Raw genomic sequence first — 13,806 nt, forward strand, 5'->3', positions numbered from 1 at the left:
ATCTGTATACTCTTAGCTACCACCAGCCTCTATGAGAAGGAGGTGAAATGTATCTAATGATTAAATAGTCACCAGCATTAGACAGCAGTGGAGAGAATAGTCCTCAGAACTCTAGAAACCTAAGCTGCAGTTTGGGTTCGGCCACAGACCAGCTATGCTGTCTTAAACTAACTACATCATCTCTCTGGATCCAATTTCCACATTTGTAACTTTTGGTTAGTCAATTTTAAAATTATTTCAACTAATACTATAATAAACCCTTCACTTTTTCCTCATCAAAAATTTTACACTCCTCAGTGGGAATTATTGTACAGCTATCACCTGTTTTCATAGAATATTACAAATGTGCCCATCAGGGCTGCCTTTTTAATCTCACTGTGTCGGAGGTAGAGGAAGGTAGATCTCTGTGAGTTCAAGATGATCCTGGCCTAACAAAGCAAGTTCTAGAACAGCTGGAGCTATGTGGTAAGATCTTGTTTCAAAAGGTAAACAACCAAACAAAAATGGCAAAATGATAAATAGCAAAGCCATGGTTTGATTGCTTGCTGGAATATCAAGAAAGTTCAATATCTGTGAAAAAATATTCACACACTGGAACACCAGTAAATATTGCTTCAGATTCTAAATTTACCCAACTTACTCAGAAAAATCTAGTTTGATTCAAAGTCTTTTCACGAGGCCCCACAAAAGAACAGGATATTCTTGGTAAGAACAGATTCAGATTCTGGCTCCAACATATATTAGCTAATATATTAACTGGGATTTTCAATGTTACTTAATCTCTCTAAATTGCCACAGTTTCAGTGTCAATAAAATGGAAAAACAGATACTTGTCTTGTAAAGCCTGGAATTTGAATAAAATAATATTCATTAGTCAGTGGGTAGATTGTCAAAAGTTGTTTCTTCTATATTTGTAATTTGCCCCATCCAAACTATACCCCAGTGACTTAGTATTTCTATGAGATCTGCACCTTAAGATGGTTAGAACATCACCTGTTAGAACTTATACTGCATTTATCTGGGCAGCAAACCAAGAGCCGCCTTGTGTTTTGTTTCTTCCCAACAAATGTTTTAGGTCAACGGAGGCTTAAGGCAGCTTAAGGTGGCTCTTAGCCAACAATAAATTGATAAATGCACATGTTATTTTTATAAAAATAGGGATATACAAGCATGAATGTGCACACATCCATCCAGAAACACTTATATGCATGTGAACATGTTCGTGTACAAACTTTAAAGATGTGTTTGCCATGATGGTAGACAACCTCTGTTTACCTGACTGCCTGCTTCACTTATGGCAATAGCAAATGACAACTATCTTTAAGCAAGCATCTTGTACAGCTGTTTACTTAGAAAAGTTCATGCATTTATAGAAGAAAATTTAAAAATTAGAAGGAATTCCAACTTTCAATATTGTAAAAGAAAATATTATTTTAATATATAGCCAACCACGATTTTTATGTATACACGACAAATTATGTATAACCTCTCTATATTATACTGCTATAACAGATTTTTTGAGTGTTAATGGGAATTCCCCACATGATGGAAGTGGAGGCAGGAAGATCCAGATAGTTGCAAGCCTGGGGTACATGGCTTGTCTACAATTGTCTACAATTGTCTACAATTAGTAGTAGTTGTTGTAGATATTTTTGTTGCTATTGTTGTAGTGGCGGTGGTTACAGAAGCAAATCATGAGGTTTGGAGGGCTTTGAAAGGCAAGGATGCCTCTGAGGGCGTTAAAGAAGTGAGTGGTGAATCTCATGCTAGTACACAGAATGAACTAATAAAATGCTGTGCTAAACAATTTAACAAGGAAGCTTCTTAACGTGTGATATTTGAACTCTTCCATTGAGTCTTTATTATGTATCTTTTTACTTGCCATTGAAATGTCGTCTAAGATATTCTAAGCTATTTTGCATTCAGTTTTATCAGGTATTAAGGCATATTGTGTGATTCGATGCTTTTGTTATTTCTACAGTGCATTTTCTATCCACTGACTCTCTAAGCAGATGAATGCTCAAATTTGTGTCAGGATGAGTTCACAGGAGTGTAATTAGTTAGACAAGGAATACAACAATTGGAAAGCTTAGGGTAAATATTGACCAAATGATATTCATAAAAGCAATACCTATTATTCTCATACCAAATTTACTCATGATCTCGCATTCACCCTAACAGTAGGGCTTATTATTTAGAAAGAAATTCTTGTCACCTTTAGAGTTGAAAGCTGCTACCTGATTATAATTTTTAATTGGTGTTTATTTGCTCACTTGTAGCCCTTCAGAGTTTTCTCCTCTGGTAAACAGTTTATGCCCTCTGCCCATTTTTCTCCTAGGGCAGGCTTCCATATTTTATCTATGTTCCACACTGAAAATGAAAGCATCATTCAAGTGCTAAACTCAGCCTAAATCCCATTATGATGCAAAGTAATTGAAGGTGGTTAATGCTATTTACAAATCATAGATCAGTTTTATTTCATCATGGAAATAAAAAGTTACATTCACAATTAAGTCTGTCTGCTTAGTAGAACTCAGTCAAGTAAGACAAACACTTCTAAATTTTGACTCTTAAAAACTGTTCACATTCTTATGGCTGCAAAACCTTAATCCAACCTCATTACAAAAGCACCTAATACATTTCTGTGTTCGCTTCATTTATTACCTGCCGTAAAGGGGCTGCATATCTGTAGCACTGGTTATGCACAATTAGCACTTGGTGATTGTCTTGTCACTGTGGCCCTTACAAGACAAACTTCCCCAATGCAGGGAGTCGGCTCATCTTCATCAGTCAAGCAGAGCACACAGATGTGGTCACCCTGAATACAGAAGGGTTTCAGGAAAGGAGATCCTCCTCTTCTTCCACTGGCATTTGCTTCAGAGAAGCATCCAGCACAGCCACCTCCTGGCCAAGCCTGTGCGAAGCCTTGTCTCAACTCTCATCCTTCCCAGAGAACCAGGAGGGAAAGGGGTTATTCGTGGACATATTCCCTTGAGCAAACTTCACTAATATTTCAAATTATGAAATTATAGAAATGTATTAATTTTATTCAATACTTGTATTAGTTTTTGTATTTAAATATGTGTTTATTATATGGACTTATTTATCTTTAGATTCCTGGGGATTGAACCAAGAGCCTCATCCATTCTTTCTTGACAGGCACTATACCACTGCTATGGCCACAGCTCCACCCCCACCCTCTTTTTTTTTTCATTGAGACAGGGGACACTAATTTTCTGGTGTAGCTATGTTCTATAGCCCATGCAAACCTTGAACTCTGGATCCTTCTGCCTCAGCCCCCGGAGTAGTTAGGAGGCATGGCAGGGCAGTCCTACTTGCCATTTACACAGCATCCATATAAAACATCAAGCAAGTGGTTTCACACCTGTAACCTTAGCACTGCAAAGCAGAGACAGAAGATCCCTGAGCTGGCCAGCTGGCTAGTTAGCTGAATGTGTGAACTCCAGAGTCAGTGAAGGACTATCTTAAAGTAAAGAAGGACCAGCAAGATGGCGGAGTGGATAAAGATGCCTGAGACTCTGAGTATGATCCTTGCAATCCACACTGTAGAAGGGAAGAACTGACTCCCTCAAGTTGTGCTCTGACCTCCACTCATGGTGTGGTACTGGCATAGCACCGTTCCCCCCTCCAAAAAAAAGGAAGAAAAAACAAATAATAAAAAAGGATTCCAGATTTTTGCTCCATGAAATTGAAAGAACAGTCTAAGGATTTCTTGATGATGGCGGTGATGATAATAATAATAATAATAATAATAATAATAATAATAACAACAATACATTTTAAAAAGTATACTGGAGAACACACAGTGTCCATTTCTGGCTCTGTGTGCTTGTGTGCATAAGTTACATGAAAGGGTCAGATGGAAGGGGAGGGGGGAGGTCCTCCTCCCCTATCAGTAGACTTGGAAAGGGGAAGGGAGGAGATGAGGGACAGAGGGTGGGATTGGGAGGGAATGAAGGAGCAGGCTACAGCTGGGATACAAAGTAAATAACATGTGATTAATATAAAAAATAAAAATTATAAAAATAAGTACAGGAACACCTGCACACAGATAAATTAATACGTGTGCACAGGAACATATGCAAATGCACACACCACACAGAGATATAGAGCAGTGACAATAACGTGCAAATCTACACCTTTTCTAGCAAAGCGTGGTTAAAAAAGTAGATCCTGTATTTGAACTATACAAACCTCCCTTTGAAAAGGAGAGGAAATGGGGTAAAATCATTCCGGAACTTATTTTATGATAATTTAATTTTCATTTGAAATTGAAAAGAAAATCTCTACAACAGGTTAATTTTTCAAAGGCTGAAATGCTCTTCCACAGAAAATTAAATAACGACCTTGGAACAAAAGGGGGAAGAAAACAATCTGCATGTTTGTAGTGAAATGTCCCCCAATGTTTCTTTTCTTTGTGATATTTACTTTTAAACATTTATGCATGTTGATTTTCTGGTATGTTGTGCATATGTGTACCACAGTGCCCAGTCAGAGGTGGAAGGACAGCCCATGGGAGGCGCTTCTGTCCTCCTTCCACCCGTGGGCCCTGAGAATCAAACACAGGCTGGTAGGCTTGGTAGATCACATTGGCTCTCGGAGCTGAGTCTCTGCCTCAACACTTCCTTTTTTATCTAAAGGACTGAAACAATGTTGGGCCCTATGGAAGCTGAGGTGAATAAAATCTAGTTTCTTGAAGGAACTCAATGATTTTAGCATTCTGGGGAGGACAAGCCATCAGAGACTCACAGGAGAGCCTAGTGGACTTGGTTAGATCTATGCTGAGCGAACAGATTTCCATTTTTTCAGGTTCAGGGAAGCACCTCAGGGCTGATGTGTTAACTTTTCAGAAAGGAGTCTCTAGGATCCTGGTTGGGCTGGGGACAGGACTCATGTTGGTGAAATGCTTTCCAGGTGGCCATGAGGCCCTGCATTTCAGCCACAAAAGTAACACAGTATGGTGAGAAGTGCTTGTAATCCCTGAGCTGGAAAGGTGGACACAGGCAGATTCCTGGGGCTCACTAGACAGTCAACCTATCCAAACCGGGAGTCTCGAGTCTCAGGGAGACTCTGTCACAAAAAGATAGGTAGATGGCACCGGAGGAAAGACACTGGGGACTGATGAGGCCCTTCATGCCCACAAACATCCATGTGCACCTACATGAACACCACACACACACACACACACACACACACACACACACACACACACACAGATAAAAAGAGAGAGAGGTAGGGAGGGACGGAGAGAAGAAAGAGCTTGTGGAATACACAAGTTTGAAATAGCTAATATAATTTATATTTATAGTTGTAGTTCTTATTTTAAAAGATTTATTTTCTTTTTTAATATAATTTATTTTATTTATAACAGTTTATTCACTTTATATTCCAGCTGTAGCCCCCACTCTTGCCCCTCCCAATACCACCCTCTCTCCCTCCCTCCCTCCCTCATCTCCTCTCACAAAGCCCACTGATAGAGGAGATTCTCCTCCCCTTCCCTCTCACCTAGCCTATCAGGTATCATCAGGACTGGCTGCATTGTCTTCCTCTGTGGCCTGGTAAGGCTTCTCCCCCATCAGGGAGGGGTGATCATAGACCAGCCACTGAGTTCATGTCAGAGACAGACCATGTTCCCCTTAACTAGGGAGCCCATTTGGAGACTGAGGTGCTATGGGCTACATTTGTGCAGGGGTTCTAGGTTATCTCCATGAATGGTCCTTAGATATTAAAAAGAAAAAGAAAAAATATTTATTTTCTCTCTTTCTCTCTCTCTCTTTGTTTTCTGAGACAGGGTATCTCTGTGTAACCTTGCCTATCCTGGACTCACTTTGTAGATCAGGCTGGCCTTGAACTCACAGCCATCCACCTGCATCTACATCCCTTGTCTCATTATTATATATATATATATATATATATATATATATATATATATATATATATGCATAGCAATCTCACATTTAATACTCAAAATGACCGTTATGTAGGTGCTGCTTTCAACCTCTGGGGTAGGTAAAAAATTATGCAGAAAACAGTTTTTTATTATTGATTTTTTTCTTTTCCTGAAATTATAATTACATTTTTCTCCCCTTCCTTTCCCTTTCTCCAAACCCTTTCATATATCCTTCTTTGCTTTTTTTCAAATTCATGTTCTCTCTTTTCACTGTTGACAATACATATGTCAATATCATGTATTATATTATGTGCATTATTATGTAATTACAGACTGAATATTTGCACTTAATTGTATTTATATATTCATTAACACACACATAAACAGACCTTAACTCTATGCTAACATGGAGTTGAGAAAAGCCCAGGAGGCCTCAACCAGACACAAAGAACTACAAGTAACTAAAGACTGCTTAAAGCAAGTGAAACAGTCTTCACCTGGGAGGAGCACACCAGTTGTTTTGTTATCCAACACCAAAGGTCAGCCCTGAAAACAGACACACAAATAGCATTATACAGACACAGAGGATATGCAGAAAAAATGAAGTATTCTGCCCAAGATAGTTGGCAAATGGTCAACTCAAGATTTTAGCCAAGCACATCGGGATTTTACCCTCTGAACTGGACCAGTTTCACAAGAGTAGGTTCTTTTCTGACTGTGAATATATAAGTATAAGTAGATCTTGCAAGGCTGAGGTAAAGTTGACTTGAATAATTTATAGCAGGATGCAGGATATGGATAGTGTTCTTTGGTGCTGAGGGGATTGTAAGTAGTAAGATACGCAATGACAATTGGGCTGTCAATGGGGAAAAGACAGGAAATTTGTTCATGAGTGTGGGGACGGCCAATGCCTCATACTGAATGCTGCAGTGCAGGGTGGCTATGAGTGCTGAGTGGGAAAGGACAGGTTCAGGGAACACATACCAGATATCATCTGCTCTTTAAACTGCTGTAAAAGCAAAAATTAGTGATAGTCGGACATCCCCGACCTTAGGGAAATACAGCTACAAAGATAACATTCTCCCTTCTTCAAACGAATGTTACAAATAGAGGCAACTCAGAACAGGGTTTGATAGCCTACTCTGGCTGAAGGGGCTGGGGGCTTGAGGAGATGGTAAGGGGACACTAAGAGGGGGTGAAAATGTTGAAAATACATCTTATGGAATTTTCAAAGAATTAATAAAAATCGCAGGAAGAGCTGCTCTAAGTTGCCTGCAATGGAACAAAAGTTTACTAATTACAGTTCACTCTTGTGCGTCTCAGGGCTCAGAAACTGTGTGAAGTCAGTTACACATCCTCAGCTGGAAATTAACTGCATTCTTAATTTCAACATATGAATATTAGATTAGTTAATAAGCTAATTAGCATCTCTTTTCTTCTCAGTAATTTCTGAATGAGGATAAAACTAATAGAGTTGACCATACCACAAGCAATTAGGACTACATTAGAAAGAAAATGAGTGTGTGTGCACGAGTTTTAGCCAGACCTCTTAATACACACTTACAGCATTCTTCAGCAATCTCCGTGTTCAAAATGTTTTTTCTGCTAATGTTGAGTCTCGTAAGGAACAGGTTATGTGATGTTGGAAATTAGCTTTTCCTTGAAAAATTACAGCTAATGCCTTTTCTGCTAGGCATCTAATACCTGCAGTCTGTCACCGAATTTCTTCATGTCTGAATATTTGAGTGTGTGTACGTGTTTGAAGAGAAAGAGAGAGAAAGTGTCTGTGTTCATGAACACTGTTTGGATGAATGTATGTGAGAGCACCTATGGAGACCACAGACTGACAGTAGATATCTTCTGTACTCATTCTCTCCACTATATTGTTTTTAGACACAGTCTCTCACTTAAGTCCATCAATTCAGTAAAAACAACTTACCAGCAAATCCCAGGGATCCCCAGTTCTGGGGTTACAAGCAAGCATTGCCATGGCCAACTATCTATGTGTGTATCTTGCTGAGGATTGAACTCAGTTCTTTATTCTTGTCTGGCAAGCACGGTACCATCTCCCCTGACCCTCTATGGGACAATGACGATGTTAAATGAACAGTCACGGTCTTCTAACCACAGCTGTCGAAACTGTTTACTTTGTTCTGTAAGTTTGGTGTGACTGTGACTCTTTGAACCCGTGTGCCATATCATCCTTACCTTTACAGATAGATTGAACTGCACATTAAATATATATTTCCCCAGTTACTAAGATGTTAGTTATAAAACATTTCAGAGTAACACTTTGATATTTTGATGCATATTCTCTCATTTTTTAGATATTTAGACATTTGGATTTTCTCTTCCTGTCTTTCTCTGTACCAGTCAATGGGATGTGTCACACACAGCTCATCAAATGGTAGTTAGGCTGATGAAAAACGCACAAGAGAATGCAATAATCAGAAGGCTGTAGGGGTGGGAGGGCTGTGCCGATCCATGCCTGTAACGGCAGCATTTGGGTGGCTGAGGCATGATGGCTTCTGTATGTTTGAGGCCTCTGTGGGATTCCAAGTAAACTTCAGTCTAGCCCAAGCCTAAGCAGCAGAGTACAACTCTATTTCAAGTAAACGAAACCGAAGAAACAGTCTTATGCTCACTCTTCACATTGTCCTGACCAGGGTGAAAGAACAGGCCAGGGATCGGCATAGACCTGAGGTGACTTCGGCTCCCCATATGCACTCAGGGGACGCACACAGGCATTTGACATTCGGGTAGGAGCCTGGGGTATACTGATTTACTAGGTTGGATGTGAGGAATGAGTCCCCTTACGTTAGGTATGTGCTTAGCTTTAGCTGCCGAGTACTTTCCAGGAGGCGACAGCTTTATACACATTCTAAACACTGACATACATATTTGGTTCCCATTCGTTATTAAAAATCGGACAAGTGATTAATAACACAGATTGAAAAGCTGAAACTTCATCTTGTTCGCCACCAGCGGAAGGCTGGAGTCTGGATCCTATCCACTGCAGTTTGCGTTTCTAACGGCCCATACTTTCCGTGGTGACCTGGCTGTAGCTGGGTAGTTTGTTTATCTCTCTTCTGGAGGACTCAAGTAGGGAAAAGTGGAGTGCGCTCATGCCTGCGTCAGGCCATGTGACAGAAGCAGAGCGTGAAGCCAGGTCCTCAGGATGGCTGCTTCCATGCTTTACCACTGTAACAACCCACAAAAGAAAATACTTTAACTTCACCGACTCTGAGCTAAGAATGACAGGAGACAGGATGGGATGGGCTAACAGAATCCTGCCCTGCATATGATGGCTAATAGAATTTGACTATGTAATAAGAAACTAAACAAAAGTTAAAGATAATGAACTCTGAAAAATATATCCAGATAAATTGCTTTGTAGGAAAACCAACTCAACAACAGCAAAAAGACAGGAGTGCTTTATAGAATGCATTTATTCAGATATACTATTTTATTATTAATGATCTGAAGTGAATTTCAACAGTAATATAAACTGATTGTCTTGAACACTAATTAAATATGTGTTAAATTCTGTTTCACTTAATTTTCCATGAAAGATAAAAGTCAAATTTGGGCTTATCCAATAAAGGGTTATCAAATAAAGGAGTATTTCCATTTATGCAATATGTTTTCATGGTCACAGTAGCTACATAAACTGGTTTATTAAAAATGGCTGCTTAAATGCAATATTTAAAGTATACACGCTAATGCTAGCAAAAAGAAAGATATACTCAAAGTCCCCAACTTAAATGTGTGTCTTGTCCAGTAGACGCAGCTGTGAAGAAAGCCCGGATTTCAAGAGCAGAGCTGAGCGTGTACTTTAAACCAGCACCAGCAGCAGGCTGTAATCCTGGGGAAGAAGCAAATTCCACAAATAAACAGACCAATTTTCCTTTAAGAGGAGAGCTAATTCTTTTCAATCTACTTTTTTTATTACACTATTTCCCCCTCTATCTACTTAGCTAGTATGAGGATAAATTTCCAAAGCTGCCTGGATGGAAAATAAATAGATTCACTGTTTGTCTAGAATTCCAATCTTTACAAATGTAAATCAGTCCAAGTGCCCCTCAGTTAAACCTTCAACTTTACAGAGCATTGAAGGGTGGCTTCCACTATACAATTTAATCCCTCCACTAAGATTTCTGCCAGAGCATCCTTCTAAATTGACTATCTGATAAAGAATAACTTCCACCAAAGGTCACAGGGGTCAACCTGTACCATTACAAAGAGCTGTTCTCAGTCAGCTCTACCGAAGGCTGCTGTTTGAAGGTTAAATTGTTACAATTAAATATATACATATACATATACATATATACAGATATGTATACAAATCTCCCAGTTACTTTATTGTTAAATGTGCAGGAAAGAGCACAAGCATTTATTTCTGACCTTAATTGTGTCCATAGTGTCACCCAACTGGGAAACTATATAAAAAGAGCACTTGTTGAGAACATTCCAGTCTTGCACTTTAAACAACGCTTCATAAACTAAAATGCATAATTAGCTCCTGGGAGCTGGTTTTATTTATCGCATCAATATTCAGAAGTTCCTCCAGGTTGCTCTGTTGGGTTTAATAGGAAGCATTCCAAGAAGTGACATCTACTATTTCATAGCTGGGAGATTCGCCACAGAGGAAGATAGCTCAGGCTTAAACTCACACCTTTCTCTGGACAGCAGGCATTTCCAAAGTACTAAACTTCAGCCACCTTTTAATAACAGAGTTGAAGGGGGCCTGAAATAGAAAATGTTAAAGTGGGCAATTTCTGAATTCTTCGGATCACCGTAGTGCCTTTTATGGTTTTTATTAAGTGGACAAAGGGCCAATATAAGATCATTCATGATCATGACCAGTAAGAATTGACACCATTTTTAATTTTACTTTTAAAAGGGTGTGTTTGGAGCATGTGTTTTCTCCTCACCAATGTGGTAAGGAAAAAAAAAAAAAAAAGGAGAAGAGGGAGGAAATAAGGAATATCATTTGGTGCCCAAAATGTTTACCTTGCTGATCTTACAATATTTATAGATGAAGATGAATTTTAAATGTGTGAAAGCACTAGTAAGCGAAATAAAACAATTTTAACTTTTATAATGAAAGTAATTTCCCAAAAGAGTCTTTTGGATTTCAGGAGTCTTAACACACTTTATTTTTTATACTTTCAGATTTTGTGTTGGAGACAAGTTTTTCTTGAAGAATAATATGATCCTCTGCCAGACAGACTATGAGGAAGGCCTAATGAAAGAAGGTTATGCACCCCAAGTCCGCTGAGCCATCAATATCATCCCCAACAACACAAAGCACTACATTCTTTTATCTTTTTTGCTCACATGTATATAAGAATTGACACAGGAACCCACTAAATAGGCAGCAGGATGGCCACCTGGAATAAAAGGCGGACTGCATCTGTATGTAGTGAAATTGCCCCAGTTCAAGAGTTGAATGTTCATTATTAAAAAAAAGAAAAGTAATGTATATATTGCTGGATTTTTTTGCTTGCTACTCGTTTTTTTTGTGTCACTTGGCATGAGATGTTTATTTTGGACTATTGTATATAATGTATTGGAATATCTGAAGCACAAATGTAATACAGTTTTATTGTGTTACCATTTGTGTTTTGTTTGCTCCTTTGTATTGTTGCATTTAGTACAATCAGTGTTTAAACTTACTGTATATTTATGCTTTCTGTGTCTACCAGCTATTTTCAATGAGCTGTACCTTTCTAGTAAGAACTGAAGAGCAAACCTCACAGATGACACACAGATAAAGCAAGACTATCAACATAAGAATACCACAATAAATAAACACACACACACACACACACACACACACGAAGCAGTTAGTGACATCCACTTGTTATGGCTACTACAGTTTGGTGTATCCATGTTTTCATGATAACCCCTATTTTCAGGGGGCTAAAGATCAGCTTTAAAAAACGATAAAGATTTCATCTTCAAGCACTTTCATTTTATACCAACATGAAAAGTGCCATTTTTAGAATGACTTTAAGGCTTAGTGATGTCCTTTTAATATTCTTTAATATGCTCTTTACCTTCACTATAGATTTATTCTACTTTTTTTTTCCCAACCACACACCCTATGTGAACTAGTGCCTTTGGGTAGCATGTAAACAATTTCCAAAGGGTTACTCTAAATGAGAAAGGTATTACCACAATTATGTCATAATTTAAAAATTTTCAATTTCTTGTATAAATTCTGTGCAGATTTCTCCCTAGGAGATGAGGGCTTTACATCTTATGGTTCATGAACTGATGGCACTGAACAGATTTGAGTGTGAATCTATTGAAATTAGTGTGACACACTAAGACTATGGCAGAACAGTCGGATAGTGATCTGCTTCATAGGTACAGAAACATACAGAAAATAAAAGGATTGGTAGAAAGTTGAGAACTGTTTGGTGGTTACATATTTCAACTGCCATACTTTAATGTTCAAAACACTTCAAATTTGGTATGTCGCACTTTCTCAGCCCCTCTTGTTCTTTGCCATCTTCCAACCCAGATTATGTAACGTTGGGCTTCTCTCTATCATTCCAGTTCTGTTTTGTTGTTTTGTTTTGTTTGTTTGGTTTTTATTTGTTTTGTTTAAATGGTGAAGTGTTTTCCCCTTATTTAAATAATAGCTGATGAAGAAGAATGTTCTAGAAACAGAAACTGTGGAAAATGATTACTTAAATTGCAATTAAGAAAATAAAAATAAGAATATGGTTCCCTCTTCTGCTCACACTTTGTTTGGTTGATTTTTCGTTCTGCAGTGAGACCAGTTCACCACAAATACACTCCATACAGGCACCATGAACCATATTTATTTCCAAGCACAACTCCACACTGTGGGCTTTCTTATTTTGTTCTTCATCACTTGTACAGGAAATGTCTCCCACTGTTATTTGTATTACATATTTTTCCTGCCAGTTTCTACATTACAGATGGCGATTAAATGTTATACCTACATTCTTGGTCTGGGGCCAAAATTTTAAGCTGAAAACAATGCTGGTGTGGCTTCGTGTCATTTTGAAACAAAAGTTTATTAGGAAAATGTATGAGCATCTGAATATTGCTTCTTGTGGGAAAAATGGTTCCATACAAATGGATAATAGGCATATTTTGCAAATGTTTCACTGTTAAGAGTTTGAAAGTCCCACCTGCCCCAAATTTGAGGCAGAATGAAGAAATACAAAACTCTCCGTTTGCTGTTCACAAGGTGATTCTTATTTCACTTTCAGACCCACAAATTTGTTTTGTAAGGAGATAAGACAGGTTTAGCTTAAAACACACAAAGCAAAAATTGGAAAAGAAGCAGCAGAAGCCAGAGAAGAAGGAATCGGGAAGGAAAGGGGGACACAAGCAAGAAGTAGTTTTCCTAACACAGCCCTGCTGGCTCCTGTTAGCAGTTGTTTTACGTTTGTAGAAAGTTTGTCCACATACTTTTCAAATGCTCCTCAGTCTTTCCCTTTGAAATGGGTTTTTTGTATTATCTGTAACAGGCCAAAATTTAAGTCAGCAGAGAACAACCTTGTCTTCCTTTCTGAAAGCCGTTCACACTATCCTTGCCTTCCCAAAATCCTTTTGCTTAACCCTGGGGGTAAGTGCTCACCTGGATTAAAGGTTAAGGCCTTAATCTCTTTACATTATCTCTAATCGCCACGAAATTGTGAACCAAGGCAAGGGTTATTTTCCAGCTGCAAGCTGTTTTCCAACTAATTGGCCACACATAGTAGCATCTTTGATGTTTTTGACCTGCAGCGTTAAGCTGATTGTCCTGAGGACTTGGAGCCCCTGACTTTTCTCAGCGTTGTGAGGCCCTCCTCTCATGGTATGTGATGCTCTGGCGGGGCACCGACACAGAGTTTCAGTTTCTCCCCTCA

The 13,806-nt window shown here is 38.7% G+C and overlaps 1 protein-coding gene across 7 annotated transcripts in view; it reads left to right on the forward strand.

The window, feature by feature from the left end:
* The window catches only part of Lmo3 (LIM domain only 3), a 63,250-nt gene extending 51,515 nt beyond the window's left edge, over nucleotides 1–11,735 (forward strand). For all 7 annotated transcript variants that reach the window (XM_055611645.1, XM_055611620.1, XM_055611636.1 and 4 more), the window contains one exon: nucleotides 11,087–11,735. In XM_055611645.1, the coding sequence (XP_055467620.1) occupies nucleotides 11,087–11,192 (106 nt within the window). In that variant the 3' untranslated portion in view covers nucleotides 11,193–11,735. The remainder of the gene's footprint in view (nucleotides 1–11,086) is intronic.
* The last annotated feature ends 2,071 nt before the right edge of the window (nucleotides 11,736–13,806 follow it).

The sequence above is a fragment of the Psammomys obesus genome, unplaced genomic scaffold (assembly GCF_907164565.1).
Source record: "Psammomys obesus unplaced genomic scaffold, mPsaObe1.curated_primary_1811, whole genome shotgun sequence".
In the NCBI taxonomy this organism is placed as follows: Eukaryota; Metazoa; Chordata; class Mammalia; order Rodentia; family Muridae; genus Psammomys; species Psammomys obesus.